Below are 27947 nucleotides of genomic sequence, written 5' to 3' on the forward strand. Positions count from 1 at the left end.
GCAGCTTCCAGGGCATCAGGAGCAAAGGAAGGCAGTTTCTAGAAGAAATGACTCGAACCTCAAAGCAACTTGCTTTGATCTGCCCATTGATGTTCTGAATAGATGACCCCTCTTTTCCTTCAACTCTTCCTTTCCCACTTCTCAGCCCCTCCTTTCTTTCTCCCTCCGTCCCTCCCTCCTCCTCTCTCTCCCCTCCTCCCTCCCTTCTCTCTCTCTCTCTCCTCCCTCTGGATGGCTGCAGCCCCCTAGAGCTGAGTCGCTGGCTCTCTCTTTGCTCTTTTCCACAGCATTGCAGCAGTCGAGCCTACAGCAAGCAGCTTTCCGTCTCTGCAGCCACCTGCGTCTAGGGCCTCCTCCGCAGCTTTTCCTTCAGCCCCATAGCCTCGCAGAGCCTCAACGCCCAGCACCATGGCTAGCACCGTATCTGGTAGGCGCCTGTACATCCATCAGAATTCGACTGCTTCTAGTCTATGCAGAGGGAGCCATAGGCTTTTCAAGGGGCGGCTGGGCGGGGTTGGGTGGGTGGGGGAGAGAGGAAACCGTGGCTGCTATTGTCTTCGTCCTGGCTGGATATTTTCAGAGATATTGTTTTTTATACTAGAAAGAAAGCTGGTCTTGGAACCAGATTGGAACAGGATTTCAATTCTGGAACCGATACTTATTGTGTGACCTTGGGCAAAATACTTAACCTCTCGGTGCCTTAGTTTCGTCATCTGTAAAATGGGATAATTAACCTTGCATTATCTACCTCATAGGAGTGTTTTATGGAAAGCACTTTGCAAAAACCATAAAGCTGTATAGAAATAGATGCCATTTTTGTTTGTTTTTTCATTCTTAGTTGCTTATATGAGGACTGTTGCTTCCCCTCCCTAATCGAGAGTCAGGGTCCGCTGCCAGGTCAACCAGGCAGAGGAGCCCCTGTAGGTGCCAGTGTAAGACCTGCCTGATAGGGGCAAAAGGGACTAGAGAAGCAAGAAGGGGTAGAACAGCCTGGGTCAGGAGGAAAAAAAGCATCTCTGCTTACTGCGGTTTATTCGGAGGCAGAAAGTCTGGAAAAGGGTTGGTCAAAACCTCAGGATCTGGATGCCCTCAACTAGCCGGATGAGAAATCGGAGTAGGTTGGGGAAAGGTGAAAAGAGGAGAAAATTGAAAATGAGGATGAGGAAGCGGCAAGGGAGAAAGGGAAGGGGAGCGGCCCTGCATTTGCAGTGTCTAGTCGCATACTCCACTCCCCCGCCTCCCTTGCGGTAAGGAAGGGCAGGGCGCGGCCCATCTCCTTTCCCCAGAACCCCACAGGGCTACCCTTTTTCTTGGATTTGATACTACAAGGCATCCTCTTTCTGAGGTGGCCTCATCTACCAGTAATCCCCTCCCTTCTCTCGCCCCCACCCCCCAATTGCCTTGCATCACTTGAGGGAGCTCCTGGGGCTGAGTGGTAGATGGGAGAGGGTTGAGCAGCCCACTGCACTGTCCTGGGTAGCTGGAAACTCAGCAGCATCCTCAAATTTTCTTTTTTTATGGGGTTAATGTTCCTCAGCTCCATGCTCCACAGAGACTCGGCACACGAGCCCAGGCTTTAAATGCAGATGGGGAGTGACCAACGGATCTGCGTAGATACAGTGAAAAGAAGGAGGCAGACTCCGGGTGCATGGATCAATATCCCTGATACAAGTGATGAGCAAGGGAAGGGAGGTGGCATAGATGTATTAAGAGCTACATGATACTAATCGATTCTATTAGATTAACTTAAAGCTATAAAGATGCATGATTAATCAGCTAATAGCAAAGATAACCGGCAACCGGATCCTAGTTTTAGGACCTCACTGCTGATGGATCCAACTCCTTAAGCTCATTGATATTCTAAATTAGTAACCTCTCTTTCCTTTTTCTTTCTCACCCCTTTGCCCCTCCTTTTTCTTGTCACTTCTTAAGAGTCTCTCTTAGGTGGAGGAAACAGGGATTGTGACAGAGGTAATACGAGGACTGTTGAGGAGCCGTAGTGGAGGTGGTTTTGAAGACTCCTTCCCAGCCCCACCCCCGAAGAACATCTCGGGAGGGGGTGGGGGAGTGAGGAACACTCCCTGCGGTAGCAGCAACAGCAGCATTCTCTGCGCGTGGCCTCGTTTTTTTTCCCGTTTATCTTCTGTTCTCTGCTAGCTTTGGTTGGAGAGATTTTTCATTGCGGTGGCTTGTCTCTGGATGACCTGTGTGAATCAATTCAGTTCAACAAATTCATTGAGCACTTACTATGTGCAGGGCAATAGACCGGGAGCAGAGAAAGGAAGCGGATCAAAAAAAGATGAAAAAAAATTAGTCCTTGATCCTCCAAGGCTTTATACTCTAGTAGAAGAGGTGGGAGGGGAGTCTTGGTCTATGCAGAGGAGTTTGTCCTATATTTTGTTGCAGAACTGGCTCTGCTTTTATTAGCTCAGTTAAGAAAAAACAAATGACAAAACCCTAGACCTCTTCATTTGAAAGTACATTATGAAGACTGTAAGTGAATGACGCTGTATACCTAGTGGGTGCTTTAGGGCACTTGCCATTATTTGCCATCCCTTCATTAAGTTTTTTTCCACTCATTTTTCAGAATATTTTAAATTTCTGTGGAAACTGATCCTAGCATCATAGTATTTAAAGCTAGAAGGGATCTCAGAAGCCAACTAGTCCATCCCTATTATTTTACAGATGAGGAAATTGAGGTCCGGTGGTGTTAAGTGACCCAGGGTCACACAGGGATTAAGTATCCGAGGCAAGATTTGAACTCAAATCTTCTGCCTCCAAATCTGGGTTAAATAGAATCCTAGAAAAGACCTTGAGAGGACATCACATCTAATCCATCTCTCTACCTCCTGACAAGAACATACCTAAGCCATTTTAAACAGATGAAAATTATTTTCTTTTGCCCTCAAGACTCCAGAGAAGGAAATTACACAGCTTCTTGGGTCATCTATTCTCTTGTTCATCAATGTTCAGTAACTCTGACTGTCAGGAAATTATCTCTATGCAGAATCTTACTGTCATTCCAATTCATTTCTTCTGATCCTGTTCCCAGAGATGAAGAACAGCTGATCACTCTCCTCTATATAATAATTCTTTGTAAATTTGAAAATAATTATTAAGCTCCATTTAACATTCTCATCTTTAGGGAAAATGAATTATGAAAGGCATAGAAAAAAGATTTGGTTTTTACCTTTTTTATTACTGTTTTCTCTGAACCCTTTCCAAATTTAAATATACCTCTTGAGCTGTGAGGACCAGAAGACTACCATTTTCTAAAATGGCTGAATGATGCTGACTATGACAAGAGTATTACATTGTGGTTCTGATTTTCTATATTCCCAGTAGATTTTTCACTTTGTAAGCAACCCAGCATTGCCGATTCATTGCCATAAAATGTTTCACTCTTTTGCCCCCTGGAGATTTTTCTTCTATATTCTCCTACTTTGAAGGTCTAACGTTTGCCTTTCTTTCTCCAAGGCATCACCCTTTTTTTCCTAATTTAATTCCTTATGTTTTGATGTGGAAAGCATCTTACAACTTAGGGACTGGGTTTTTATTCCATCACTGAGGGTCCTAAAAAATATTAAGTAGTAACTGGAATGAGGTCTAGTCTCTGCCAAACAACATAATATTCTCTTGGGTTGATACTGAAGCAAAGCTTTTAGAATACAACCTTTCAGCTAGTTTGCACTTCATTAAGAATTTTGTCTTGTACAAATTTTCCCTTTTCTTAAAAAAAAGTTATTTAACATAAAAATGTTTTAAAAAGACCTCACTAAAGTTTATACACAATGATTTACTACTCCCAGAGTATCTCTCTCCTCCACTGTATGCTCCAACCAGAAGAACCGGTGTTATAGCTAATCTTTTGATCTCCTTTAGTGCCTAGAAGACAGCAGACACTTAATGCCAGTCTGTTGAATTGAACTGAATTGAACTGAATGCTTTAGGGAAGCCACATTTTAAAGCGGCAAGAGCCCCAGACTTGGAATCAGACCCCTCTTTGCTCTAGCACTTATTCCTGTGTGATCCCAGGCAAGTAACATCAACTTTCTGAGCCTCATTTTTCTGGTTTGTAAAAATGGAAATAATGATACCTGCCTTACATGGCTAATTTGAGTCAAACACTTTGTAATGCTACGCAAATGTAAACGATTATTATTTTCCTAATCTGCTCTTGTCCCTCACTCTGTCATAGAAGATAAAATTCATTGACAGCTCTGTGAGTAATTAACCAATATTATCTTATAGAATCATAGAGTTTAGAGCTGGAAATGCCCAGTCTCTGCTGACCACCATGACTTGGAAATGATCTAGTAGTTGAATGCTCCGCCACCCCCCACTTTTTTTTTTAACTGATGAGAAACTGAGATCTAGTAAAGTGAAATAATTTCCCCACAGCTTGTAAGGGGCAGAGTTGGGACTAGAAACAGATCTCTTAATTCTAAGCTCAGTTCTTTATCCTCTACACCACATGTATTAGTTTGTCTCTGATTGCTTTAAGACTGTTTTCTATACCTTTATACATTCTCTAAAATTATAGTTAGTAGCCCTGAATGCAATTCAAGAGAATCATAGGCTGAGGGGAAGTGACTTGCTTACATCATTAAGGGGCAGAGGCTGCACACCTAAAAGATCAATATGCATATGTTATTGTTATTACTGTTGTTATCCTTGCCCAAGGTCACAATAGCTATAAAGTGATAGAGCCTATTCTCACACTCAGGTCTTCTGACTCCAAGTCCAGCTTGGAGTTGCTGCAGCTCCACTGTGCCAACATGGTACGCTGTGACCTCTAGAATTGAGCTAATCTAATTCCTCACTTTTGGCTCAGTTTCCTTTCATTTTGTTCTCTATATTATCTGTTTTAATCTCCAGTATGCTATTTTCTTTGGTAAAGATTAAGATGTTATTTTTTAAAAATTATTTTTTTTACCATTCTTTTCTATTTTAAAAAAATTGTTCTTTATTTTTCCCCAATTACATTTTTAACATTCATTTAAAAAATTCTGAATTCCAATTTCTCTCCCTCCCTCTTCCCTCCACCACCACCCCCACTGCTCCCATTGAGAAGGAAAGCAATTTGATATAGGTTATAGATATGTAGTCATGCAAAACATATTTCCATATTAGTCATGTTGTAAAAGAAAACACAGACAAAAAAAACAAAAAGAAAGTAAAAAAAAAGTGTTTCTATCTGTATTCAGACTCCATCAGTTCTTTTTCTGGGGATGGATAGCATTTTTAAAGATCAGGAGTTACCCTTCTATTTTATCCTTTCTTCATATTATATTTAACAATGTGCTTTTTCATTCATGTCCTCTCATCTCTCTGTTCTAGTCACTCAGGTTCACAATCTTAGAATCATCCTGGATTCTTCCCTCACCTTCCCTGTCATTTTCAGACAGTTGACCTTCAAATATGTCTTGCATCTATCCCCTGCTTTCCCCTTATACAATTACTACTCCAGTTTAGGCTCTTATTACTATTTGACTAGACTACTAAAATAGCCTTCTAATTGGGCTTCCTACCTCCAGGCTCACTCCTCTTCCATGTATCCTGCACACAGCTGCCAAATTGAAATCCTTAAAGCACTGATCTGTCCAACTTATTCAGAAAACTCCACTGGTGCTCTATTGCCTATAGAATAAAATGCAACCTCCTCAATTTGGCTTTTCAAAAATTCATTTTTAATTTTTAATTTATGGAATAAAACAAGTATTTCCATAACATAGTATAATAATAAAAAAAGATTGCACATGAAACTGCAAGTCTACTATGTACAACTTGTTATTCCTTTTAAATATATAATAAAGCTATCATGTAAATTTCTTTTTTTTTCCTTTTTTTTCCTTCCCTCTCCCCTCTCCCCTCTTTTTGGCTTTTAAAGCCCTTCACAATCTGGCCCCAACCTACCTTTCAAGGTTTACTGTGTATTACTTTCCTTCACAAACACTACCTTCTAATTAAATTGCCCAGCTCTCTGTAGATAACATCATGTCTATTGGTGAGGAAATCTCTCCACCAATGCAATTTATATTCTTATAGAATTGCTGGAGTAACTGACTTGCCAGGGATTTCAAAGCCAGGATATAAAGGAGGGAGGACTTGAACGCATGTCTTCCTGGCTCTTAGAGGCTAGCTTTCTATCTGCTATGCCAAGCTGCCTCTCCGCATGGCTCCTCCTATCTACTGAATTGACAATCACTGGATTTTAGAGTTGGAATGAATGAATGAATAAAGTATTTATTAAGCATCTACTATGTGCAAAACACTGTGCTTTGGAAGGGACCTTACAGATTATGTAGTCTAACCCCTTCATATTACAGTTCAGGAAACTGAGGTCCAAAAGAGCATGAAGTGTTTTGACTAAGGTCATACAGCTAATGAGTGTCAAAGCCCAAATTCAAAGCCAGGTCTCCTGAAACTGAATCTAACACTCTTTCCAATATAGCAGACCTTATTCCACTTATACTGGCTAAAGAAAAAGGAACTTTTACAAGGATACTAATGGGCAGGAAACACATAGCAAGCAAGCATAGCAAGATACATGTTTGACAAGAGTATGTAGTCTTCTGTCTCTAACAACTCAATTATAGTCACAAATTGGCTTTGCTTATGAAGCATCTTAGCTCAGGGACTTAAGAAATGTTTGTTATTATCATGTCAAAGGAACACTCAGGCAAGCCACCATAGGATTTTATTCCACTGTTGAAAAGGGCAAGTAGTCATTGCCCAACCATTTCATCCAGGTTTGCCATCTCAGTGGGTCCTGAACTAAGTAAGACTATTTGAGCCAAGATAGTAAAAGTTTTTCCTCACTTCCCTACACTGGAAATTTTAACCTTGATTCTTCCCTCTGTAGTCACTGACTCTTCTCTTCCCAATCTTCTTCCCATACCCAATCAGTTACCAAGTCTGTTGATACAGAATCTATGATCCTAGATTCCTATGATTTTACATTCATAGCATTTCTCCTATACTTTCCCTTCTCTCCACTCACACGGCAGTCATCTTAGTTTAGGCCCCCATCACCTTGCACTTGGATAATTACAACCACCTTCTAATTGATCTTTCTGCTTCCAGTTTTTTCACTCTCTAATTCATCTTACATTCAGGTGAAGAAATAATTTTTCTAAACTCCAGGTCTGACCATGTTAACTTCATTGCTTAAGACTTACCTTTGGTGTCTCCCTACAGCCTCTACAATAAGATGCAAACTCCTCCCCTTGGCATTTAAAGCCCTTTAAACTGTGCCTCCAATATAGCTTTCTGAATTTCACATTACTCTTTCACATAACTTTATGTTATAGCCAAACTGGCCTACTTGTCCCCCAAACTTGACATGCTAGCTTCAGCCTCTGTATAGGCTTCCTCTTAGTTTACCACCTTGGTTCATGCCCTTATCATTTCACGAGTAATCATCATTTAATTAGTTTCCCTGCTTCCTGTCTCTCCCCTTTATAATTCATCCTCCATATAAACACCTATGTGATTTTCCTAAAGCAGAGATCTATGTTACTTACTTAGTCAATAAATTCTAATGGCCCCCTTTACCTTTAGGATCAAATATAAAGTTCCTTTGTTTAGCATTTAAATGTTTAGCCTTTGTAACTTGGACCCTAGCTCCATTATACATCATTCCCCTTCATAAGCTCTGTGGTCCAGTCAAACTGGCCCTATTGCTGTTCCTCACACTGCACTCTATCTGCTTTTCCTTCAAACCTCACCTCAAGTACCACCTTCAGCATGAAGTCTTTCCAGCCTTCCTCATTCCCCTTCCCCTAGTTGTTCATGCCCTCCCCATGAAATTACCTTGTATTTATTTTGTATCTACTTATGCATGTACATGTTGTCTCTGCAATTTGAATGTAAGCTCCTTGAGGGCAGAGATTACATGCAGTGAAATCCTAGGTCTAAGATTTAAAATTGATTTAAAAATGAAAAGTGGGGGAGAATCCATCTCTTGGGTATAGCTGTAAAGACACTAAGAGTAAGAGGAGCAGAAGAGAATGAGGAACTAGGAAAAAGAGAATCAGAATCAGTTGGTGGCGATAGTCCCTTCTTGACTAACTTGGTGATCTTACAGTAGCAGGGTCAGTACAGATCTAGCATAATCTGATACACTCATAGTCCTATAATAATAATAATTGACATTTGTATAGCACTTAAAGGTTTACAAAATATTTTATACACATTTATCTTATTTAAACAAACAATAACCCTATGAAGTAGCTACCACAGGTATTGGAAATTCAACCACAGGTATTAGAAACTCCATATCAGAGAAGCTCATTGTGTTTAGGGTAAAATAATTTAAAATTATGTTCATTTAGTTTGTGTTATCTTGCTATATTCTAATTTTTAAAAAAACCAATAATGCAGATAACCGGAATATTAACTGTTGTGGATATTTCCTATAGTAGTACAGATTCAAACCATTCCATGTGATTCTTGTCAATGATGTCTTCATGTAAATCCTCCATAGGGGGTCCACCAAACATCTTGAGGGGCCTTTGTCTGAATCTTTTAACATTGTGTGGATATCAGTATAACTCTCAAAGTCTCCACTGGTTATCCTTTGTTTTTAAGGCATGACTCTTTTTCAGTCTGATCCCTGATAATATCCTTTAATCATTTCTCCTGAGCAACCCTTCAGTGTTAATATACTATAACCTACTCAGACCCTGCTTTATTTTCCATTAGTCTTTGGTTGGCTCTAACATTTAATCCTTTGGGGACTATATAGATTAGTTTCATAAAGATTTTTATAGAGATGGTAAAGTAGTAATATGATTCTTGTCAATTCTCTCCACCTACTCAATTTTTCTTATACTACATTTCCTTGTGAACATGTTGCACAGTAGAATATAACTCTTGGAGGGAAAGGAATATTTTATACATTTTTCTGTATCCTGGCCTTAGTACTTAGCACAGTACCTTGCATATAACAGGTGCTGAATGTTTGTTGAATTGAATTGACCAGTGATTATCAATATATTTTCCAGAACCCTGCTTTCAGCAATAATGAGGTCCATGATTCTTTAAAAGTATTTGGTACTTTCTCCTCTTTTAGTTATCCGGAAAAGAGATATCTCAATGTCCTCAAAGTGGTATAGCTTTATATACAGTCTTCTGACCTCTGCAACCTTTGAAACTATAGATTGCCATGTCCCCCTGGATACTCTCTCCTCTCTAGGTTTTTGTTGACTCTGTTCTTTCCTGGTTCTCCTTCTCTATGTCTGACTGTTCTTTCTCAGTCTCTTTTGCTAGATCTTTAGCCAAGCTCTATCCTGGACTGTTTTCTTTTCCCTCTCTATAATATTAAACTTGGTGACTTCATTGGCTTCTTTGGGTTCAATGATCATCTCTACGCAGATGACTGATGTTGCACAGACTTCTTAAACTCAACATGTCCAAAACAAAACTTGTCTGTCCCCCTCAAATGCTTTCCTCTTCCCAACTTCCATATTATTGTTGAGGGTACCACCATTCTCCTAGTCATATCCTTGACTCTTCACTTATACTCAACCCACATATACAATTTGTTACCAAACCTTGTTATTTCTACCTTTCCAACATTTCTTATGTTATGTCCCCTTCTCTCTAATTAAACAGCCATTACACTAATACTGGCCTTCTTCACCTCTCACCTGGACTATTTCAGTGGCCTTCTAATTGGTCTCACTTCTCCAACTCTCCCCCACTCTAATCCATCCTATACTCAACTGCCAACTTAAAAATTTTTTTCGGTCAATGAAAGAAGGGTAGCTACCCTCCCCTTCACTAAGAAAGCAAAAAAACCAAACAAACAAACCCCCTGTTCTTCAAAACCAATTATTTTTACAATATTATTATTATTGTATAAATTGTTCTTCTGGTTCTGCTCACTTCACTTTGCAGAAGTTTATACAACTTTTCCCAGGTTTTTCTGAAATCAGCTCCTTCATGATTTCTTATAGCACAATAGTATTCCATTACATTCACATACCATAACTTGTCCAGTCATTTCCCAATTGATGAGAGTCCCCTAAATTTCCAACTCATTGTTACTACAAAAAAGAGCTGATATAAATGTGTAGTACATATGGGTCCTTTTTCTTTGATCTTTTGGGGGATCCTGATCTTGTAGCAATCATACTAGGTCACAGAGTAAGCACAGTTCAATAGTGTTCTCAACAGGTTTCATTTTGCTTTCCAGAATGGCCATATCAATTCACTGTCTCAGCAACAGTGCATTAATGTACCTATTTTTCCAACATTTGTCATGTTCCTTTTTTTGGAAACTTTGCCAATCTGAGGGATGTAAGGCAAAACCTCAGAGTAGCTTTAATTTAATTTTAATTTACTTTTATTTTTTAAATTTGTTTACTTTAATTTTAATTTTCTGTAATTACTCTAGAGTATTTTTTTAATATGGCTATTGATTTCTTCCTCTGAAAACTGCCTATGCCTATCCTTTGACTATTTAGCAATTGGGAAATGGCTCTTATTATAAATTTGAATCTGTTCCCAATATGTTAGAAATGAAACCCTTTTCAGAGAAATGCTGCAATTTTCCCCCCATTTACTTACTTCTTTGAATTTTAGCTGCATTGGTTTTGTTTGTACAAAATATTAATTTTTTGTAAACAGAATTGTCCACTTTACTTTCTGTCATTCTCTATCTCTTATTTGGTCATGAACTCTTCCCCTATTCATAGATCTGATGGATAATTTATTCCTTGTTCCTCTAATTTGTTTATGATGTCACAATTTACGTCTAAGTCATGTACTCATTTGGGTTTATCTTGGTACAAAGTGACTTTTTCTAAAACCAAGTCTGACCATATTACCCCCTTCCTTAATAAACTCCCAAACTTCCCCATTACCTTCAGATTAAAATATAAAGTTCTCTGTTTGGCCTTTGAAGCTCCTCACTACCCAGCCACTTTTTAACCTTTCTAGTCTTATACTTCCATACAGTCTTTGATCTAACTGCATTGATCTATTTGCTGTTCCTTACACATGATACTCCATCTCCCAATTCCATTCCTTTGCACTGTCTCCTATGCTTGGAATACTCTTCCTCCTAACCTACTCAACTCAAATCCTATCTTGTGCATTCCCATTCACTGCTTTTTCTCCACCCCAACATCTAGAATCTTTGCTCTGAGATTACCTGCCATATACACTGTATACATCTTGCTTGTTCATAGTCATTATATGTTGTCTCTCATTAGAATGAAAATTCCTTGAGAATAGGGACAGCATTTTTACCTTTCTTTGTATTCCCAGCACTTTAGCACAATGTGTGCCACATATTAAGAACTTAATAAAAGCTTGTTCACTGACTTATTTGTATGTACCTGGTCTAATACAACCTCTCTTTCCATCTTTGCTTTTGTTAAAGCCATTTCTACTTTCTTATCTAACATATCAGGGACTATGATGAAAGACTACAAATGTGGTGGTTTCACTGTCACTGATGGAGAAAAGAGATTGCTACTGAAATTTTCACAAGTCATCTAATTTTTTTGTTCATTGTCCTTTTACTTTCTTTCTTAATGAATTTGGGATGTTCTGGCCTAATTGGATCTCTTCAGAAGTCTTTTGAAAACTTGCTTTCTCATCCTTGCTTCTTGCTGTTTTATGAGGTAATTCAGAGGTATGCTGGTAAATGTTTAACAATTGGCTTCCCCCAAAAAATATATGTGGGATACACTTTTAAGTTTAATCTGCATTAACATTTTCTCCATCATTTTCTTAAATATAGACAATCAAAACAATAAATCAAACCCTTATTTGTTGCATTTGCTGATTTCTGAAATGTAAATGCTCACAATGAAAATTTACCAGTTAGCTCTTGTGAGCCAGTTTGAGGTGACTCCAGCACATTACTAACAATATTTCACTAGAGGCGTTTATATTCTAAACCAGTGATGCCTTGGACACTCATGTTAGTGCACTTGGCAAGGAAATCAAGCATTTGTTGGCTAAGTGGGTTTTTAAGATCTTGCACTCTCCTCATTGTGGTGATTGATCCATATCTGCCAGACATCTTTAGGAAAGAGTGATAGTCTAATTTGGTGTCTTGTTCTTTCATACATTTCTCATTTGTCAGTTTTAAGAGCTTATTCCAATAGGTCAGGATAGAGTTGCCTCAGTTTCATGCCATATATCTCATTTTTATTCTAATTTGGTATTGATTTTCGTTTGATCTAACATAGGTTGTCTGACATTGATAGCTGATTCAGAAATGGCTCCCACATTGGCAATTAGTTGTTTTCTGTCAAAATAGAATCAATTTCATTTTTTGCAATGTTATTTGGTTCTTGCCACATCCAATGTCTCCCAGTTTTTTTCTTGAAAAGACTACTCTTGATACATAGCTGTAAGATTTCTGTAAAATATACAAGTCCTTGGCCTCTCGTTTCTTACTCCTGAACCATATTTCCCAACTTATTTTTACCCTACTTTTCCTCGTCACCTTTCCTTCCACATAAGTATTAAGGTACACAATGATGTAATTTGAAATTCTGTAGATACTGAGTTCTTCGTATAATTTATCTTCTTCCTCATCCCCTGCAACTGATGTTGCATGTAAACTTCAATTTTTACTTCTCCCTAATTGGTTTTATATCTTACTCCCTAGACAGGCTATTCCAAACATTCTCTTCTTTCTTCAAACCTACCTCATTATCTATCCCCTGCCCAAACTTCTCAACTAAGGATCCTGCTTCACACTTGAGTGAGAAAATAGTGAGTTCACCATGAACTTCCTTTTCTCCTTTTTTTACACCTCAGAAACCCCTTGATATCACCCCCCCCCATTTTACTGAAGGCTGTGATAAGGTAGTCCTTGACCTTGCCAAAGCCAACCCTTCTACATATACCCTTGTCTCATACCCTCCTATTTTCTGCAGCATATTGTGCCCACAATCATTCCCTCTGCCTCTATCTTCACTCTCAAATTAAATGCTCCATCCCTATTGGCTCTAAATACACTCAAATATCCCCCATGCTTAAAAATATCTTGCCAGACTCTATCATTTCCTCAAACTATCATCTTAGTTCTCTCCTGTTTCACAACCAGACTTCTAGAAAAAGCTGTCTATACTCACTGTCTCTCCTTCTGACCTTCTCACTCAATTCTCAACTCTTTTCACTCTAGTTTTCTTCCTCACTGCTCAAATGAAACTACTTTCTTCAAAGTTATCAATAATCTCTTAACATATCTGATAATCTTTTCTCCGTACTCATCCTTTTTGACTTCTCTGCAGCATCTGACACTATTGATCAACTTCTTATGTACACTCATTCCTCTCTAGGTTTTCCTGAAAATGCTCTCATTTGGTTCTCCTCTTACTTGTTTGATTGAGATTCCTCCTCAGTCTCTTTTGCTAGTTCATCATCCACATCTCTAATTGTGGCCATACCCCATGGCTCTGTTCTGGCCTGTGCTCTCTTTTCTCTCTACATTTTTACTTGGTGACATCATCAGTTCTCATGGGTTTTTGGCATCTCTAGGCAGACTCCCAGATCTTATAAATCCAGATCTCATCTTTCTCCTGAGCTACAATCACACATCTTAAATTGGACATATTGACCTGAATGTTCTCAGATAAAATTCAACAGGAACAAAACAAAACTCATTCTTCCCCCCAAGTTCACCCTTCTTCCTAAATTCCCTATTTCAGTTGAAGACACCACCATTTTATCAATTGTCCGGGTTTGCAACCTCAACATAATCTCCATTTGTTGCCTTCACATCCTAAATTTTCCAATTAGTTGTCAAATTTTGTCATTACTACCTTTACTGTATCTCTCCCACCCATCTGCTTTTCTTTACTTACACAGTCACCATCCTAGTTCAGGACTTTATTGTCTCTTGGACTGTTATAATAACCTCCTAATTGGTTTCCCAGCCTTAAGCCTCAACCTATTCCAATCATTTTTCCACATCACTGCTTAAAAGATTTTCCTAAAGTGCAGGGCTAACCATATTACTATTCTATTCAATAAACTTAATGGCTTCCTATTGCCTCCTTTGTTTGGCTTCTCAAGCATTTTATAACCTGGCTGTTGTGGTTGTTGTTGTTCAGTTGTGTCCTACTCTTCATGACCCAATGGGCCATAGCATACAGGGCCCTTCAATCTTCCATATCTCCTGGAGTCTTTCTAAATTCATGTTTATTGCTTCCATGACACTATCTATCCATCATCCTCTTTTCCTTTTACCTTCAATCTTTCCCAACATCAGGGTCTTTTCCAATGAATCCCATTTTCTCATTACATGGCCAAAGTATTTAAGTTTCAGCTTCAGTATTTGATCTTCCAGTGAATAGTGTGAATTAATTTAAGTACTGACTGATTTGATCTCCTTGCTGCCCAAGGGAATATCAAAAGTCATCTCCAGCTCCCTAACTTGAAACCATTGACTCTGTAGTCCTCAGCTTTCCCTGTAGTCCAATTCTCACAGTCATACATTGCTAATGGAAGAGCCATAGCTTTGAGTATATGGACCTTTGTTGGCAAGGTGATGTCGCTGCTTTTTAGCAAGCTGTCCAGATTTGCCATAGCTTTTCTTCTAAGGAGCAAGCATCTTTTGATTTCATGGCTGCAGTCACCATTTGTAATGATCTTCAAGTCCAAGAATATAAAATTTGACACTGCTTCCATTTCTTCTCCCTTTATTTGCTAGGAAGTGATGGGACCAGTTGCCAACATCTTAGTTTTTTTGATGTTAAGCTTCAAGCCAGTTTTTATACTGTTCTTTTTTCACCCTCATCAAGAGGCTCTTAATTCTTCACTTTCTGCCATCAAAATGGCAGAATCTGAATATCTGAGATAATTGATATTTCTCCCAGAACCTTAATACCAGCTTTTGATTCATCTAGCTTGGCATGTCACATGATGTACTCCGCGTACATTTAAATAAATAAGGTCACAATATACAGCCTTGTCATGCTTTTCCAATCTTAATCCAATCAGTTGTTCCATGTTCAGTTCTAACTGTTGCTTCTTGGCCCACATACAGGTTCCTCAGGAGACAAGTAAGATGATCTGGTACTCCCATCTCTTTGAGGACTTGCCACATTTTGTTGTGATCCACACAGTCAGAGGCTTTAGTGTAATCAATGATGCAGAAGTAGATGTTTTTCTGGAATTCCCTTGCTTTCTTTCTCCATAATCCAGCAAATGTTGGCAATTTGGTCTCTAGTTCCTCTGCTTCTTTGAAAACCAGACTGCTCTTCTGGTAATTCTTGGTTCATATATTGCTGAAGCCTAGTATAACCTTGCTGGAGTGTGAAATGCATGCAATTGTTCAGCAATCGAACATTCATTGGCATTGCCCTTCTTTAGGACTGGGATGTAATAACCTGAGCCTCATTATACATTACTCTCTTTTCCTGCAGTTTACAACCTAATCAGACTAGCCTGCTTGCTGTTCCTTACACATGATATTCCGTTTACCCTGCCTTTGCTCTGGCTGTTTTCCATGCCTGGAACGTACCTTTTCTTTACTTTTGTCTCTTAGAAGTTCTTCTTTCCTTTTAAAACTCAGCTGAAATTATTCTTCTATGTGAAATAGAAGTGAACCCTTTCCTGAACTCTCTAGCTCCTAGTCCTTTCTTTCCAAAAGTTACTTTGTATCTTTTTTTGTATATTTTGTAAATATATAATGAGCATCTGGCCCTCTCTCACCCTAAGTTAGCATGAAGCCAAGAGTGCATTATGAATGCAAAAGTATTGGCCAATGATGCTAGTCCTTATGAATATCTGCAGAGTGTTTGCCTCTGCAATTCCCACATGGACTTTGTAGCATATGGAAACATTTTGCAATTGGTACTGGTCTGCTAACCACATGGTGAATAGGAGCCTCTGATTTGCTTTAGCTGTGTAGCTGGAACTGGGAGTATATTTGCAAGGTAATAGTTGATCTTGGCTTTCCTCTGTTGAATTGACTTCTTTCAGTCTGGGGGCATTCCAGTGAGAGGCAATGCTATAAGCAGAGACCATGTATCAGTACTTTCTGGTTTCACTCTCTCAGAAATAGGTCTACTACATTGCCTTCTTGCAATTCTAGGGATACCTCTGAGGAGTTAGAGAGTCTTTTCTCTAATGCCATTAACTTAAGCCCTCATTCCTCCATGTCCTTCCCTCATTTTAACCTCCAGTGACTAATACCTCAGTTCCATTTAACCAGTTAACACCATTATCTTTTACAAAAAGAATATTTACTTAAAGAATTTAGCAAGAACAAAAGCACAAACATTTCTGAGTAGTACTCCAGTATCTTTCTCCTCATCTCTGTCTCTAGGAGAGTGGGCTCAGACTTAATGCAGTTTCTGCATAACCTTGGTCCCACCAAGTTCACATCTAAATGCAGAATTTCTGCTGCAATAGCCCTTGTCTCCACTATTGCTGGTCTGGGTCTCAAAGGCCACTCTTCAGGGTCACTCAAAGAGGCTCCTATTTCCCATGTAGTTAGCAACTTCAGAACCGGTTACAGAATGTCTATGTATGCTCCAAAGTCTACATGGGAATTACAGCAGCTACACATTTTTATAAGGATTGTGATCATAGGCCAGTCACCAATTGGACTCATCATATTCTATTGGCTTCATTCTGGTTATGTACGTGTACATAGATATATGTGTACATGTGATCTCTCCTGAGAGAATATAAGCTTCTTGAGTGCATGGACTGTTTCACTTTTTTCTTCATATCCCAGCCTGACTATATTTGTTGATTGGTTAATGGTGGTCTTTTTGAAATACTTATCATGAGCACTGAAATATGAGATGTGACTGAGTTCCCAAAATTTATGTTTCTTTTTGCCTTTAGATGCATGATAAAAACCAATTCTACCAGCTCCTTTATTTACCTCTCACAGAAGAACCTATAAACCAGTCTTTCATGTAGTTGCATCTTCCTTTCATAAATGGTCTCATTTATAGTGATAATGTTAGTGAGATATAGTGAGAATGTTAAGTCAAATAAATAAGCACTTATTTAATAAGCACTTACTACATGCTAGGCACTACAGTAAGTACTGGGCATACAAAGAAAGTGGGAGAAAAAAAAAAGTCTCTGCTCTCAAGGAGCTCATGAGCTAATTGGGAGGGGAAGACAACATGCAAACAACCATGTACAAACAAGAATATATACATATAATATATATGTATATATGTATATATTTGTATATATATACACACACACTCTATATACACTCTCTCTCCCTTCCTTTCTCTCTCTGTCTCTTTCTTTCCCCTTCCTCTCTTTCTCTCTCCCTCTTCTTCCCTCCCTAAAATACAATGTAGTAAGGGCTAAGAAGAAATTCAGTCAAAATGTTATAAGCAAGTTTGAAGAGAGACAACTTTTAGATTGGGTGCGTCATCAGGAAAGGCTTTATAGAGGAGTTGGCACCTCAACTAAGCCTTACATGAGATGTGGAAGATAAACATTTCAGGCATGTATGATGACCTACACAAATCCATGGAGGAAGGAGAGTTTAGGATATGCTCAGGGAACAATGAGTGGTCCAGAGTAGGGGAAGTATGAAAAAAGGTTATATTGGAATTAGTCTTATGTGAGAGCCTTAAATGTCAGGATGAGGAATTTGTATTTTATTCAGTAGACAACAGAGAGAGAGAGAGACATTGAAAGTGTTCGATCAGAGAAGTGACAAAGTCTGATACATGACTTAAGACAATTAATATGCCAGATATTTGAAGGATGGATGGAAGAGGAGGGACTAGAAAAGGGAGTCTAGTTAAAGCGGCTATTACAATATTCCAGTTGAGAGATGATGAGGGCCTAAACTAGGATAATGGCATTGTGAGGGATACTGTATAGGCAAAACAAACAACGTTAAGCAAGTGATTGCATATATGGGCTGAAGGAAAGGAAAAAGGTAAAGATAACCTAGAGTTTCCAACTTGTGTGACTGGAAGTATAGCTATGCCACCAACAAACAGACATCTATGTCTGGAAGGAAGATGATTAATTTAGTTTTGAATAGGTTGAGTTTGAGGTGTCAGCAGGACATCAAGGTGGAGAAGTAATCAGAGATGTATATTAGGAAATAACATGACAACAGTGTATAGGAGGGATTGGGGGTTGAAGTGAGCAGGGACTAGAGGTAAGAAAACTGATTAAGACTCTACTGCAAATGCACATGAAAGAATAATCATAGAACAATAAAAATAAGTATTGCAAAATTATAAAGAACTTGGCTCTAAAAAAGAGATAGAAGACACCTCCCCTCACTTTGCTGCAGAGGTTGGGGTTGATGGGTATGGAACACTGCACACAACATCAGATTTTTTGGATATATCAATCAGTTTTGCTGAAATTTTTCTCATTTTCCTTAAATTTTTTTTTTCTTACAAGGGATGGCTTCTCTGGAAGAAGACCCGCAGTTCTTCGGCAATATAAAAACAAAAGATTTCAATAAAATTATTTTAAAGAGCAATCCTATATTCAATTCAACATTTATTGAGTGCCTTCTGTGTTCAAGGCATTTTTCTAGGTGCTGTGGATGAAAGAGAAACAAATTGAATGATTCCTTCCCTCAAGAAGCTTAAGTTCTACTGTACTGAAGTCTTGGCTATGGGAAGAGGACAGGAGTAATATCTTAGAGGTCAAATTGACTTGATTTATTGACTGATGGGATGAAGGAGTCTACTCCCTTTAGCCCATTGAACATTTTGACTTTACTGTGCCTTTTCCTAGGCCTGGAGTCAGGAAGGCCTGAGTTCAAGTTCTACTTAGGTACTTACTAGCTCTGTGACCCTGGGAAAAAACACTTAACTGCTGTCTGCCTCAGTTTCCTTAACTGTAAAATGGGGATCCTAATAGTATCTACCTCCCAGGGTTGTTATAATGATTAAATGAGACAATATTTGCAAAGCTCTTAGTACAGTACCTGGCATATAATCAGCACTTAATAAATGCTTGTTCACTTCCTTTCTGGTCCTTGTCTTTCTCCCTCTAGGTCTTTCCCTTCTCTTGCTCCCCCCTTTCTCTTCCTTGATATGTAGCAATAAAAATCATATGCAGTATTTTAGGTGTAGGAAGTTCTAGTTTTGTGAAAGAAAGGAATATCTATTCTACAATATCCATATCATATTGTGCCTTGTATTAAAGTTATTTGTGTACATCTTATCTCTTTTTACTCAATTGTAATTTTTTTGAGGACAAGGATCACATCTCATCTCTTTAGACTAAGCAATGACTAGGAGAGTTGCTTGCTTATAATGGGTTCTTATAGATTACAATTACTTGACAGTTATGGAAATGAGACTCACCAGCATCAAGTTTCCAAAGCCTCCTCTAGATCTCTTTTCATGGAAGGAAGTCAACCTCCCAGCCATTTGACTGAGTGACCATGTCTAACAATAGGTTAAACATCTTTTTTGGAAGGAGGAAAGCTTTGATTTATTTAGCCTTTTAGAATAAGAGAGGTACGTAGTGCCGAATGGATATTTCCTACCCTAGGATGGCTATTTACAGATCTTTGTTCCAGTGTAACATCAACAGGAAAAAAATGTATATGTGTATCTAAAAAGTGGCCAGGATAAAAGTGCCTATGACGGCCACATGTGGCCTTGAGGCTGTAGGTTCCCCATCCCTGGATATTAACATGCTAGATTAAACAACCTATATCTTTTTTTTGGAGGGTGGGATGGATGATATTAGTGATGTCAGTGTCCACGAGGCCCTTTAAAAGAAATCTCCAATCAACAGATGTACTTACCAAATCCCAGAAAATATCATCGGCCACACTCACATATACTAATCTACTTCATTTCTTATGCCACTTCTATACCTTCTGGTTTCTGACATCCAATCCCAGACCAGGAGTGTACATTCATTCTCTGAGCTCAACACTACAGTACTGGCATTCTACTATACCTTCTGTTGAATAGCTCAGCATTGTGCATGCCTTCCCTGAAGGATGTGACAATTACCTAGAATTTCTATCTTAAAATGTTAGTAGCAGTTGCTCAAAATGAAACCCTCTCAGAAACTATTCTTTTGTTTTTCTAGACACCTCCTCCAGGCCCCTCTAAACTACTGAGCTATGAGACATCTATTTGGTTCTGTACTCACTGGCTTAGTACACTGGATATGAGAGCTAAGGGTTTTTATAGCTGGCCTTTTAGTTATGAACTCTCACATTTAGAATGAAATTCACATTTATTAAGAGCCAGCTATGTTCCTGGCACTGTGCTAAATGCTTTACAAATATCATCTTATTTTATCCTTACAACCACCCCGTGAGGTAGGTGCTATTATGATCACTTTGGTATAGTTGAAGAATCTGTGACAGAGGTTAAGTGACTTGTCTAGTATTATTTAATTTTTGTTCAGTCATTTCAGTTGTGATGTCATTGGTCCTCTTAGAGGACAAAGGATGACTAGTCATGTCTGACTCTCTGTGACCCCATTTGGGGCTTTCTTTACAAAGGCACTTGAGTGGTTTGCCATTTCCTTCTCCAGCTCATTTTACAAATGAGGAAACTGAGGCAAACAGGGTTAAGTAACTTGCCCAGGGTCACAAAGCTAGTGTCTGAGGCCACATTTGAACTTGCATCTTCCTGACTCCTGGTCCAGAGCTCTATCTGCTGCTGTTGCATGATACGTACATGTATATGTGTATGTATATGTACATGTACATGTGTGTGCATGCAAGAGAGAGTCTGAGTGTGTTTGTTTTTATGGGAAGGCCACAGGGAACATTGTTTTCATTCTCATTCCATTCTGATTTTTATCTTTGTAGCATACAAGGAGAAAATGAAGGAGCTGTCTGTGCTTTCACTGATCTGCTCCTGCTTTTATACCCAGCCACACCCAAACACCATTTATCAATATGGAGGTAAGTGCCCAGTCCACCACCATTTCAGCCAGCAAGATCCTACTCCCATAACTTCTCTGGCTTTACTAAAAGTATCTCAGTTCATGCCACAGAGCCTCAAAGCTAGGTGAATGACTACCAGCTCACAAAGGCTGCCCTGGCTTATGAAGGTGACTAGGGAACTGGCACTCCTTTATTAGTCAGGAACAGAGTGGGGTAACTACTTCTGGCATCTCCTTCTATATTTGCTATATGATTAAACAGAAGAGAGAAACAAGAACCCAGAAAATCTTACTCTCCCCTCCCTCAGCCTTTATATTTGACTCTGGCCCTTCATTCATGAGCCTGGCTAAAATGTTTGGCACAGCTGATGAATGAGAAGCTTTGAATCAGAAAGAGAAGGAACCTAGTAAAAAAAAATTTAGAGTAAAGATATCAGGGAAAATGCTGTTTAAAATCTAGCCAGAAGTTAAGAGGTATGTCCCTGTTCTCCAACATATCTGCCTTAAACATGGATGTGCCCTGAAGAGCTTCTAAGGGTTCTTCTAAGTCCCTCCTTTTAGTCCAGCTTTTCCCTAGGTAGTATGGATGATAAATGTATCAAACTTGCCTTCTCATAGACATGGAGGTGAAGCAACTGGACAAGAGAGCATCCGGCCAGAGCTTTGAGGTGATCTTGAAATCACCTTCAGATCTGTCTCCAGAGAGTCCTATACTTTCTTCCCCACCCAAGAAGAAGGACATTTCTCTGGAGGAGCTGCAGAAGAGGCTGGAGGCTGCCGAGGAGAGAAGGAAGGTAATGATGGTGGCTATGACCTTAGCTTTTCCTGCTCTGGCTCTATCAGTCATGTACATCAATATGCAAATATGAAGACGTGTGGCAACCTTATTTTCTCTAGTTTTGCTTGTGAAAATGCTGATCAGCAGGGCTGGTGGCTTAAGTTATATGGGGCTTTTCCCTCTCACAGACCTTTTTGTAAAATGCAGGTGGTTTTCTGGAGTTCTTTCCACTCTGCCTTTCTCTACCAAGACTACTGGATTATAGAAAGGGTGCTGGGATCTTCAGCAGTCTGGACTTTTACCCTGAGTTGTTGGAACTGGCAGTTTGATGCAGGAACTAAAGGCAGCTTCATCCCCATGGAAATCACACTATTCTGGAGAGCTTGCATGAAACATATCACCCTCATTGGATCTCAGAATGTGGGACCTTAACGGGTGACAGGGCATTTATCAAGTGACTACAGAACTATGTTAGAGCAAGCTTGAACAGGTTCTTGAAAGCTGGTTATTAAATTTTCAGTGAGATATTTACACCTCTAAAATCAGCAAACACAGATCAGGGTTTGATTTGTTTTTGCTGATTGTCTAGACTTAAGAAAATGATGGAGAATATGTTAATAATGCAAATCAAACTTAAAAGTACATCTTGCATACATCCCTCCCCCCCCACCCCCCAGCTGGTTGTTAAACATTTACTAACTCACCCTTGATTTAGGCCAGCTGCTACAGCAGGAGTTCTTAACCTAGGGCTCACAGAACCTCAAATGTTCTATGGATAGATTCAAGGAGACCTATGAACTTGGATGAGAAAATTTTTTTCATCTTTATTTTTACTAACCTCTAAATGAAATTAAGCATTTCTTTAATTTGAATGCAGTCAATAATGTGTTGGAGGAGTCCATAGGCTTCATTAGACTGCCAAAGGGTTCTATGACACAAAAAAAGTTTAAAAACTCCTGCTATGAGGGCTTGCCTAGCATTATGCTTGCATACAATATATTAAGTACTGACTGACTGCAGCTAATACTGTGTGCCAGAAGGGGTGTCTTTTCTGTGTCCCAAAGCATCACCTTCTAGCACTGGGCTAATGGGAGTACTAACCAGGAGTACCTAGTGGGCAGGACAGTTACTCCCTGAGTCCTTTGGAAAACACTTCAAAAATATAATTTAAAGAGTTGTTTTCTTTAAGGCTTTTCTAGTTTCGAGGTACGGACAATGAGGCGCCTGATAACCCAACACAAGGGCCTTTTTTCCCCTTCTATGGCTTCCCCTTGGGGACTTTTCTGCATCACTGTAGAATTAATTGGCATCTCTGGACCCAATAGGTCTTAGGGGAATTAATATTATTCAGAAAATTCTGTTGCCAAATTCCCTGCCTCACTAGATCTCTTGGACCCCTGAAATGCTAAGTCTCATTCCCTTATCCCTGCCCTTGTGGCCAAAGCCTCCCCATTATTTTGGTTTCCTAAATAAGATCTAGTCTTGTTAATCTACTAGAGAGGTAGTCATCTTTTCAAAATCTGCTCACTATTACTGAATCACTTAGCTTTGATCACTTATCTGTTCTCAGCTCCGGCTGACTGGTACACAATTGAACAGAATTCCATTTGGTTAAATTCAGCAAGTATTTATTGAGTAGCTGTGTTGTGTCTAGCCTGTTCTGGGTATTGGTAGTATTCAAAATTCATTCAAGTCAACATACATTTGATAAGTGCCTCCTGTGTGCAAATGCACTGTGCTGTGCACTAGGAATACAAAAACAAAACAGTTCTTGCTTCTAAAAAATCTTGTAGTCTTGTGATGGGGATAAGGAAAATATAAAAAGTAGGCGATGTAGCACAATAGAACAAGCACACAGATGTCTAAGCAGAATGTTGTGGAATACTCACAGAGCTTAGCCAAGTGACTTATACCCAATTGTTCAGTTGTTTCAGTTGTGTTCAACTCTTTGTGACCCCATTTGGGGTTTTCTTGGAAGATACTGAAGTAGTTTGCTATTTCCTTCTCCAGCTTATTTTACAGATGAGGAAACTGAGGCAAACAGGGTTATACATAGTGGGCACTAGCAAATGCTTGCAAGATTGAACTAGACTTGTCTTTGGTAGGGAGAAGAAAATAAGCATTTATATGGTACCTATTATGTGCCATGCACAGTGCTAAGTGCTTTTTATAAATATCTCATTTAATTCTTACAACAACCCTGAGAGGTAGGCGCTGTTCCATTTTACAGATGAGGAAACTGAGATGGACAGAGGTTAAGTAACTTGCCCAGGGCAACAAAGTCAGTAAGTGTCTGAGGTCAAACTTGAACCCAGGTCTTCCTGACTCCAGGCCCAGTACCACCAAGCTTCCCCTCTAACTGGGGTGAAAGGTTTCAAGGAAGTGGAACACTCAATTTTGACCTTAAAAACATAAAGGTTATAGCAGGCATAATGTAGTAAGAGGTATCAAGTTGCACTGGCAAGGGCTAGACTTGGAATCATGACTGTTCACCTTTGACATTGATTAGCTGTGTAAAACTTGTATGACTATGGGCACGTTACAACATCTCTGAGGCTCCATTCCCTTATCTGCAAAATTAGATGAAGGAAGACTTGTACGACCTACCCTTTCAGGGTTATTGTGATTAAAACAGGAGGCAGAATTCCTCAAGTGCTATAGAAAATGTGAGCTGTAATATTAAAGCTTAAAACTGCACTAAGACTTTGGGGATACCTTGTAAAGTTCATAACCTCATTCTCCCTATTTGACGGGCTCCTTCAATTCAACAAACATTAAGCACTTATTTTATGTTAATAATAGCAGCTAGCATTTCTGTAGTGTTTAATGTTTGCAAAGGACTTTACATATACTATTTCATCTGATCCTCACAACAACTCCATAAAATTTGTGATATTATCATCCCCGTTTTACAGATAAGGAAACTAAGGCCAAGGGAGGTTAAGTGACTTAGCTAGAGTTGGGAAGGTGTCTGAAGCAAGATTTGAACTCAGGTCTTCCTGATTCTAAGTTCAACATTCTATTCATTGCTCCATCTGTGTTAGCCACTGGTGGGTGGCGGAGTAATAAAGATTATAAAATAATATAGTTCGGTCTTCTATGACCTTATATGGGGGGAGAACGTAGGACAATACAATATATTCACAGATACAAGGTAGGGTGTGATGGAGGCAAAGGAAAGAAAGAAAACTTGTGGAGGGTGAGAATACTGTCAGCTATTGTCATCTTTCAATTAATTAAACAGATATTTACAATGTGCTAGGCACTGTACTAAGCATTGGGAATACAAAGAAAAAATGTCTTCAAAAGCTTCCATTCTAAAAGGTTAGACAATGTGTACATACTTAGGTATATACAGGATGCATACAAGGTAGATAGAAAATAACCTTGGAGGGTTACAGAAAGACAAATATTCCAGGCATAGGGTTCAGCCCATGTAAATACAGAGAAAATGGTGTGTTATGTGTGAGGAACAGCTAATATGACTAGATTGTAAAGTTTTTGGATGGGATTGACATGTAAGAAGATTAGAAAGGTAGGGAGGGGCCAGGTTATGAAGAGCTTTTAACATCTGATCCTAGAGGTAGCAGGGAAACACTGCAGTTTATGGAGGAGACGGGTAGCATGGCAACACCTGTGCTTTAGGAAAATTACTTTGGCAGCCCAGTGGAAGATGAATTGGAATAGGCAGATCTGAGGCAGGAGGTTCAGTTAGGAGGCTACTGCAGACAAAGTCAGGGGAGGTAAGAACCAGAACTATCTTTTTCATCTCTGCGCTCCTAATGCCAGGGTGGGGTCTTGCACATAATTTGAGAGGCCTAATGAATGTTTGTTGAATAGGGAGGGTTAGATGTTTTAGAACTAGGAAAGGGGACTGCAGGGGACTGATGTGATCAAAGTAGTGGCTTTGGGAAGATTACTTTTTGTGAAATGGGGACAACCTTCTAATCCCACGGTGGTGAGCCTCTGAGAGGTTTGTGAGAATAGCTTCAACACCACAAGTCTGTTATTGAAAACGTGGTAAATTATGTGCCCCATTTCTACTGATCGTGTTCCACGTTAAGGAAAGTTACTCTATGTAAGTTGCATAAAGAATACGTCTTTGATCCTCCCCACTTTATATGTGCCAAGGGAAGACTACTCTATGACTGTTTATGTAGTTAGGTAAGCAAAGCCTTTTTATGTCTGGGGGAGGGAAAAGAAGAGGGGCCCCTTCAGGAAAGGATCACTCGTTTTCACTGGGACCCTTTGGTTTGCCAGACTCAGGAGGCGCAGGTCCTGAAGCAGCTGGCAGAGAAACGGGAGCATGAGCGAGAGGTTCTACACAAGGCCCTGGAGGAGAATAACAACTTCAGCCGTCTGGCCGAAGAGAAACTCAACTACAAGATGGAACTCAGTAAGGAGATTCGTGAGGCTCACCTGGCTGCCTTGAGGGAACGGCTTCGGGAGAAGGTGAGTCTGGCAGCCGGCTTCCCACTCATCCCACTCCCTTTCTCCTTCTTTAGGACCAAGAATCCTTATGAAAATCCTTCTCAAGGCCAGTAGGAAAGACTAACTTTACCTACTCCACCCTAAAAATCCCCATATGATGAATACCAATGTAAAACCAACAGAAAGAATGCAATTTCCATAGTCATCAATGACCCTTAGTACCTGGGCTTTGTGGGTTGGAATTATAAACATCGCTTATAAAAAGTGTTTTCTCCAGGCTAGTTACTTTCAATGTAAGTAACCCAAATTGTCTTATGTACTTTTGGGGGATGGGGAGGGAGGGCAGTGGGTAGAGAAGACTGAAACTCAAGTCATTCAATCCTCAGAAGCCTTTTCTCCTCCTCCCCTCGCCCCCCAAACCCTCTTGCCTCAATTAAGAGACTCATTTAAAACATGGCACTGACCTTTTTAATCCCACCCCCAATCCCCATCCCCAGAATTGGACCTAGTATTTCAGCCAGGGCTGAATACAGTAGTTCTTTCTCTTGCTGTAGACACTTCTGTTAGCACTGTTCTGTTCTTGTTACTGACTTGGCCTAATAACACAGTTCTTTTGGTTGCCCCATCACAGTACTCACATTGGAATGACAAGAAGAATGGGGAGGGATAACTCACGTTACTCTTAAAGCCTAAGAGCCTATTACGCTAACCTAATGCCATGAATCCAAGTTTTTCCCATTAATCTGGCCTCATCTACCCTTGAAGGATAGAGAATGAGTAGTCAAAGTGGGGGTTGAAGGATCTGAACCTAGGTACAAGAAAGTTTTCCAAGGTGAAGGAATGAGGAAACCAACAATCAGGAGGGAAAATAAGAATGTCAAGAAAATTAGGTTTCTAGGTGGTCTTTTCTTTCTCCTTGCTTAACCCTTCCTGTGTCTTTGCAGGAACTTCATGCAGCTGAAGTCCGCAGGAACAAGGAGCAGCGGGAGGAGATCTCTGGTTAATGGGCTTTTCTATGTGCCTAGCACCTGGTTCCTGATATAAAAAAAAACAAACCCACATTTTTATTTTGTTTGTCTAGATGCAACTTTGTTTCTTTACTACCCTCCCCCTTCTCTTCTGCCTACTCCTATGCTAACTTCCCTAGTTTACGCTTCTCTCTTAGGATCCTTATCTGTCCAGTCCTTGTGGAGGGCCTTGCTGGCCTTGGAGAACTCTAAACAGAGTAGCCACTAGTTCATATGAATATAGAGTCAATCACATTAATCAACTGACAAATCAATTCACTTGGTTCCTTCCTGGAATCTTTCTTAAACTTATGTAAAAGATAGAGACATTAATAAATTCAACCAACAGTGGCATGGACATGTGGATTTCTTACCCAAAGTTTGTTCATGATACTTTTTTTTTCATTTAAGAGAATTTATTCTGAGCCAGCTTTCAGTGTCTAGGGGACAGGGAATCAAAAGTAATACTTTATTCTTTGATGGTAAACCATGGGAGGAAGAATAATAAATATATCCAGATGTCTTTAGGATTAGAGAAGGAAGGAAATTGGGTGGGAAAATTAAAATTATGGCAGTTTCCCTTTGAGTTACAGGTTCTATCCATGATGAAGTTCCAAAAAATAAACATAACCTGGGGACAATTGTTAGTGGGCTTGTTTAGATGGTCTGTGTCTTAGCTTTATTCCTAGAAAACAAATGTGGGGAGACTGAATATATGGATGTCAAATATTAACTCATGGCTGGTTTTCCATTATTAATCATATCAGTGCTTAGAGGAGATGTGGAGATTGAAGATCTATATTCTGTGGTAGAAATGAAGTTTGGAGTTGGGAAGTCTGGGGATGTCTATGATAGTTCCAATCAGGAACATGGACATGTCTCTT

At 39.4% G+C, this 27947-nt stretch overlaps 1 protein-coding gene across 1 annotated transcript; it reads left to right on the forward strand.

Moving 5' to 3' along the window:
• On the forward strand, window positions 1-27442 carry STMN3 (stathmin 3). Its single transcript, XM_036751198.1, has 5 exons — window positions 1-427; window positions 20771-20866; window positions 21466-21641; window positions 25886-26077; window positions 27001-27442. Exons 1-5 carry the CDS (start codon window positions 409-411, stop codon window positions 27058-27060), a joined length of 543 nt encoding a protein of 180 aa, XP_036607093.1. The 5' UTR covers window positions 1-408; the 3' UTR covers window positions 27061-27442.
• The last annotated feature ends 505 nt before the right edge of the window (window positions 27443-27947 follow it).

Source organism: Trichosurus vulpecula, chromosome 3, assembly GCF_011100635.1.
Source record: "Trichosurus vulpecula isolate mTriVul1 chromosome 3, mTriVul1.pri, whole genome shotgun sequence".
In the NCBI taxonomy this organism is placed as follows: domain Eukaryota; kingdom Metazoa; phylum Chordata; class Mammalia; order Diprotodontia; family Phalangeridae; genus Trichosurus; species Trichosurus vulpecula.